This window comes from Natator depressus, chromosome 2 (assembly GCF_965152275.1).
Source record: "Natator depressus isolate rNatDep1 chromosome 2, rNatDep2.hap1, whole genome shotgun sequence".
Taxonomy (NCBI): domain Eukaryota; kingdom Metazoa; phylum Chordata; order Testudines; family Cheloniidae; genus Natator; species Natator depressus.
Genome location: NC_134235.1, coordinates 42375207 through 42381863, shown reverse-complemented (window position 1 = coordinate 42381863; position 6657 = coordinate 42375207). Strand labels below are relative to the sequence as shown.

At 38.6% G+C, this 6657-nt stretch overlaps 1 protein-coding gene across 3 annotated transcripts in view; it reads right to left on the bottom strand.

Annotated features, from left to right (window-relative positions):
* Positions 1–854: 854 nt before the first annotated feature.
* VIRMA (vir like m6A methyltransferase associated) overlaps positions 855–6657 on the bottom strand; it is a 39855-nt gene continuing 34052 nt past the window's right edge. Inside the window, exons 24-25 of one of the 3 annotated variants that reach the window (XM_074944088.1) lie at positions 4746–4889; positions 855–4266 (exon numbers count right to left, since the gene is read on the bottom strand). In XM_074944088.1, the coding sequence (XP_074800189.1) occupies positions 4109–4266; positions 4746–4889 (302 nt within the window). In that variant the 3' untranslated portion in view covers positions 855–4108. The remainder of the gene's footprint in view (positions 4267–4745; positions 4890–6657) is intronic. The other 2 variants (XM_074944087.1, XM_074944086.1) reach the window with 2 other exon arrangements.

Sequence of the window (6657 nt, the reverse complement as noted above, 5' to 3'; positions counted from 1 at the left end):
AGGCCTAGGAACTTTACATTGTTTTACAGCCCTGAACAAGTAACCTAGCTAGGGTCCAAAATGCAACACTAATACTCCTGAACTAATATTAGTCCCCAACTCTGCAGTTACTCCCTCACACACGAGCTCAATGGAACTTCTCCTGTGCAAATATTTTCAGGACTCAGGCCACAGTCATTAACTGCCTAACAGCACTGTTGCTGAATTGAGTGAACATGAAGAGCAAACCCAACCTACCTGTCCTGTCAATCCCTGAACGGCTGCCTACCCAGGACTGATGAGGAGAGGAGTAAAGGAACCAGACTGTTAGCCAAAGATGTTCTAATTATTAAAACAAGATGTAACAGCACAGTAAAAGCCACTCACTATTAGCTAACAGCTATATGGCAGAAATGTACCTAGACGGATGTAAATAGTTTCCACTTCAGCTCTGAACATAAATAACACTTTGAACGTTCAAAGATAACTTTTGGTGGTCTATGTAATAGATTTCCATTAGGGAAAAAAACAGTTAGGTACTCTAGCTGCTGTAACATTGCCTCGTTTCTCCTTCGTAGAAGTCAATGGGACTGCTTTCCAAGAAAGCTGCTATTCAACACTGATGTGGTCCTTTGGCATTAGCCACTTCCAGTGCTCTAGTCAATTAGAAAACAAAGTTCCAAGTTAAATTAAAAAGTGGAATTTAATGTTTTAAACCTGAGTTGCTCATGGTAAGAATTCAATTTAAATGTATCAAATCAAGTAAATTAATTTTAAACATAGCATTTACAGCATTATTTCAAGTTAATTTAACCTTGAGAAAGAATTCCCACAAATATTAAATAAGTCCTATGCAACTACAAGTCCTAGAACTATGTTTAAAGAAACTGTAGACATACTGCTCAGTTTTCAAGTCTGACTAATGATTTACTGAGATTTTGTTCACCTTGATCAATTTTACCAGCCTTTTATTTTTTAGTTTGAAAGTGACAAGCATGACATGCTGTATTTCAAACTTTTAAGAACCAATTGAATATTTACAGTTTGTTCCATACTTGAAGCTTTTTCTTACCTTTTCATTCCAAATCCCCTGACTGAAAACAAATCACTCACATCCCTGCTGCAGTTTCGTAAGTTGTAAAGTTTCTAAAAAAAATAAAAAAAACCTCAAAGCCATGGTTTAAAGGAGCCTCAGTCTGCTTTACAAAATATTTATGCAATGCTCCTCAGTTTAAAAAAATAGCATTAATACCTGTGTTTGCTAGAACATCACCCGTTTTAGTCATTACAATTGCATTAGTAAAATTCCATCTTCCTTGATCGACTTGAGTATCTGATGCTTTTTTCACAATTCAGATTCTACTGTTCAATCATTTTTCTGAAGTCTGTTACTTTATACAGTACTAAAATATACAGCTGTGTGAAACAAAATTATTCCCTTTTGCCATGCCCAGTTAATTAGAACAAGTTTACTTTAACTATCCTATAGGTCCTGTCAATTAACTTTCTTTGTGCAAACCAATAGTCTTGATAGAAACTTGTGGAGCTATGATGCCCCGTGTCTCCACACACAAGGCCCCTTCCTACACTTGCTTTCTCTGTGGTTTCAGAGAAAACTGTTGAATGCAACTTAGCCAATAGGACTAAACAATGTTTTAAAACATGTTCTTAGTCTACAGTACACATTAAAATATGCTTTTCTATTCTATATAGGTTCTCATCACTGTAGTATCTGAGCCCCTCTCTTTAGTGAATTAAGCAAGGTGACTAACAGTTCTCATGTGTTTCTCTCCATCTCCCCAAGAGGAGAAGCGTGGGCAGTGGAGTGTCATTTTGGTAGTTATATATAAAATAAATAAATAAATACACACACGCAGAGTGCTGTGTATTTGTTAAGAGAAAGTAAGGTCAAAGAACTATGCTTTGCACTTGGAGTGGAAGGTGGTGAGTTTTTAATGCTTAATGGCAGCATGCTTGCTGGTTGACCAAAGCACATTAAGATCAGTTTTAGCTGGAACTGTATAAACTAACTGGGCTTGATCCTCATTAAGATGAACGCTCATTTACACCACTCTGGTAGTGCAAAGGGACCTATGTGTAAATGAGAATTAAAGTCTAAATTCAAACAGTTGTCTACCATGGGTTAATGTATACAGGGCCTTTATAATGAGGGCTGCAGCTATTAACCTCTTATCTTCCTAGTAATTATGTTGGACAAATTCCACAGAGATGAACAGAAAAAGTAAACATCTGAGTTCAAAATATATTTGCTTTTGAGTTTTTTAGCTTGAAAAGAAACGTGAAGGTGACTATTTGTACAGATTCTTTGTATGCTCTTAATTTTCAAACCTTTTCCTCTTGCATTATATATCTCAACCTCAGACATCTCAAACAATTACGCAAGCAAAAAGCCAAAAAGTGTCCATTAAAGGGAAAAGTTTTGTATCTCTTGCTTCCTTAGGGAATTGTTTAGTTTTATGAAAGTCTGCTTTTAAACGCTCTCCCCGCAACTATACAAGTCAGCAGGCTACGAAGAATAATATAACTCCATCCAGCTTCTGTTTATACTGAAGGTACCTCACCCTATGATCTCCTTCTAGTACACATTAGAGCGACATGGTAGGTGAGATGATATCTTTTATTGGACCAGCTTTCAAGCTACACAGAACTCGTCCTCACCACAGACGAGGACACCAACTCAAAGTGGCACCAGACCGTGCCAGAACAACCGATGCAAAACCTGCAGACATATCTACACTGGTATAATGATCAACACCCTCTCCCCCAAACACACCTTTCAAGATCCATGGTTACACACATGCCTATCACAACATGTGGTCTACCACATCCAGTGCACTAAATGCCCCAACAACAACTATGTGGGTGAAACCAGACAATCATTACACTCTCAAGTGAAAATGATAAAAAGACAAAAACACCACATCACCTGTGGGTGAACACTTTTCACAAAGCAGTCACTCTTTCTGACCTCTGTCCTCATCCTCAAAGGAAACCTGCACAACACTTTCAAAAGACTACCCTTGGAGATTAAATTCATAACTTTGCTAGACACTAAAAATCATGATCTTAATAAACACACTGGATTTATGGCTTATTACAACAATCTGTAGCCCACTACCTCTGGTTTTTGTCCTCATGATTGGGGGTGGGAAGGGGTGTTAATGGGCCACTCCCCCTGAAATGGTCTCTTCGAATATGTATCTACTTATGCTAAAACTATCTGTTCCACTTTATACTTAGCTGTGACACCAAGTACCTTTCCCAGACCTGAGGAAGAGCTCTGTGTGAGCTCAAAAGCTTCTCCCTCTCACCAACAGAAGTTGGTCCAGTTAAAAAAATATTACCTCACCCATCTTGTGTCTCTAATATCCCAGGACCAACACAGCTACAACAACACTGCATACGCACCAGCTCTTAACATACAGGCTTAGAGTGATAACATCTCTAAAAGTTACGCTCTGGGCCTCAAATTTACTCTTACTAAAGTCAGTGGAAGTTTTCCTGCCAATTTCAGTGGGTACAGGTTTGAGTTTAATGTATGTAATGGTGGTATCAGTGTTTATCCATAACTTCTAAATTAAATTTGTAAGGTTTGTGTTCTTTCACATATTAAGTCTTAGTCAGTCTTTTTCTCATTTACTAGGACCATTGGTAAGATGTACCTCAATCATTTTATAACAACTAACAGACCAATAGGAAACTGAGCTAATGGTTCTAAACCTGGGAGGAAAACCTCATGCTGCCTTCTAAACTACTGCAAAATCAGCACACCTGTACCTTGCTTTTGGCACAATTAATATTTTAAAAGAGAAATCCTTGAAGTCTTAATTCACATGGGTTCCTTATTCAGTATTGTCTACAGAAGTCCACAAAAAAGTTAAAATGTTCTTTCAAGGGAACAAAAGATATACAATTGTACACAAAAAGTCTTGAATTTTATTGAAATTTCACGTCTTGTTTCAAACAAAAACTGCTTTCTTCAGACAAAAATATTCTCTCGCTGTCTCCAGACACCAGTAAGTCTAAATTGGTCCTTTAGTGCCTCTTTTTGTTGTCATCATCATCATAAGAAGTTCGCCCTGCTGGGCTGTTCTATAAGGTCTCATTTTTATCGTGTGAAGGAACGTACGTGACGACCTCTTCCACTGCCTCCACTAACAAACTTTCCTCTTGAGCCACCGCTACCACCGCTATTAGCACTCGCCCAAGACGGTCCAATTCCACCCCGGCCTCTGGAAGCACGATCACGAGGACTGGGTCGATAGCCTTAAAGAAAAAAATATATATATATTAACAGTGGTAGTGCCCAGGAATTAGGCCCTGCTGAGCTAGGCGCTGAACAAACATAAGGATACACAGTCCCGACCTTTAATTTATTTTCTAGTCTTTTTTCACTTTTTCATTAGGCAAACATTGTTTTGTTTTAACTAGAGATGCAATTACCAGGGTTGTTAAAACAATTACATTGCAAAAAAGTTAGTATTAATGCAAGATTAAGATTGTAAATTCAAGCACTCAAATCAGAGAGTTTTGTAAATTTATAATGGATTACATTTTAACAAAAGTTTATATTAAAGTGGATTTTGGATTTACCATTAACAAACCATAGTTAATATATATTTAAAGCTTTTACTGTATTTCAACGTGCCAGTAATAAGCTTCATTTGTAAAAAGAAAATGCAACTCTGGGAGCTTTGTACAATTTGACGCCCACTTCCGTGTACTGTAAAAAGAGTACCACATACCTGCAGAACTTAATGGCCTCAATGGTGGCAGGGGACCCCTATTAAAATTGCTTTGACCCCCTCTGCTTTCATTGTAAGTTCCTCGTGGGGTATTTTGTGCACTCCAGCTTGAACCCCGGGCTCCTTCACGACGATTGTAATTTCCTAAACACAGAACAGGTGCTGAATAACACGAAGTTTTCTGCATTTTCATTTCTGCAATGTTTAACTAGTAGTATGCTGCAGTACATGACCAGTCTAGTAGGAATAATTATACTGTAATAGGACAACAAGAATGCATGGACACACAACCCCAATGTTTTAGATGACACAAGGAGCTCAGAGTCCCTATATGCCTATCCAGCACTATCTATGGGGAGACTGATATATTAACCTAGAGATGGCTTGAGCCTACATCATATGCACCAGGGTCGACACAGTGCTGAGACTGTCAAGCCTAAAGGAACAGGATGCACACCGTTACGCTTTGAGATGCAGGGAACTTCCTCAATATACCAAGCTCCAAATGAGCTCTGTACGGATGAGAAACCTTACTGGTTTGATGCAGTCACATCATGAAACTCATTCCAGAGGCCACATATTATACAGTCTGCCTGAATTCTAATACCTGGAACAGTCTCTCACCAATACACAGCCAAACAAGGCTTAAGGCACGGAAGGCCTCAGACTCCAAGAAAAACGTTAAGGGGAAGAGTCGAGTGGCTAAGATTAATTTAGACTACTGTCAGATGCCTCACAGTTAGCAGCAGGGTTGAAACCTATCCTCTGCCACTGCATACTCTTGTGGCAAAGCCCCTTACTTCTGCAGCACACTGAAACTTACCTGGTTTTTAACTTACTGATTCACATATAATGAACAATATGACCAGTACAGTATTTTGACAGTAAATTCACACAAATCTCAATTATGGAATGCTTTATCAATTTAGCACAGCCCAGACCATTTTCACTTTTCCACGTGCCACAGTATTTTTATATCAACTGCATTACAGAAGCTGTAATGGCAAAGCTGGAGGGTTGGCAGCTGGCAAGGGAGTAGAGGTTGAGAGTTTGGTACCCAGAAAGCTGTTGAGGGTTTTGTATCTGGGAAGTGGTTCAATCTCCGCCTCCTTCTCGATAGGGCAGAGGCTACTTGCCCTTTCTTTGTGTGGAGGGGTAGGGGAGGAGAAGTTGGGGTACATATTGATTTTGGATTAGAGCTGAATAAATAACTGATTTTTTAGTTCAGTGGCTTAACCAAAAAAAAAAGTTTGTTTGAACTGAAACTTAAGAATTTTTCACACCAAATGAAAAACTTGAAAAACAATTATTCAAAAACATCAATTCAAAACAGTTTTGGCATTTCTGGGAAAAAAAAATCAGTGGAAACTTCACCAAATTCAAACCAAATTTGCACACAGTTTCAGTGCCCCCCAAAATGCATTTTTTGGCAAATTTGCTATTCACCACAAAAAAAAAGTCTTGCCCAGTTCTAGTTTGAGCACCTGTTGGCGGTAGAAGAGAATGCCTTATGGAGCACTGGAGTGTTATATTAACAGTGCTGTACACAATACAAAGGTGGAAAGGAATGCACATCTATCCCCATAACTTCTCATTGCCATGTTTTTAAGGTTTTGGATGGAATGGATGTATCCCGCTGCAACCTTCACTGTCACAAATATAGGTTTATTTGTCTGCTAATTTAAAGAAAGCCTAAATTCTGCAGCAGAATCTCTAGCCAGAGAATCACTGCAAACATGGGGCCCTGCACATTCTTCTTCTCCTCCTCAAGAAGACAGGGGAGCCTTTCTAATAAAAATGCATTTAAAGTTGATAGTACTGTTATGCTTAATTTGACAAATGCCCATATCATTTCGTAATGAAGCAGTTAATTTTTTTTCTATTACAGCTACAAGCACTCCTGTAGCCATTG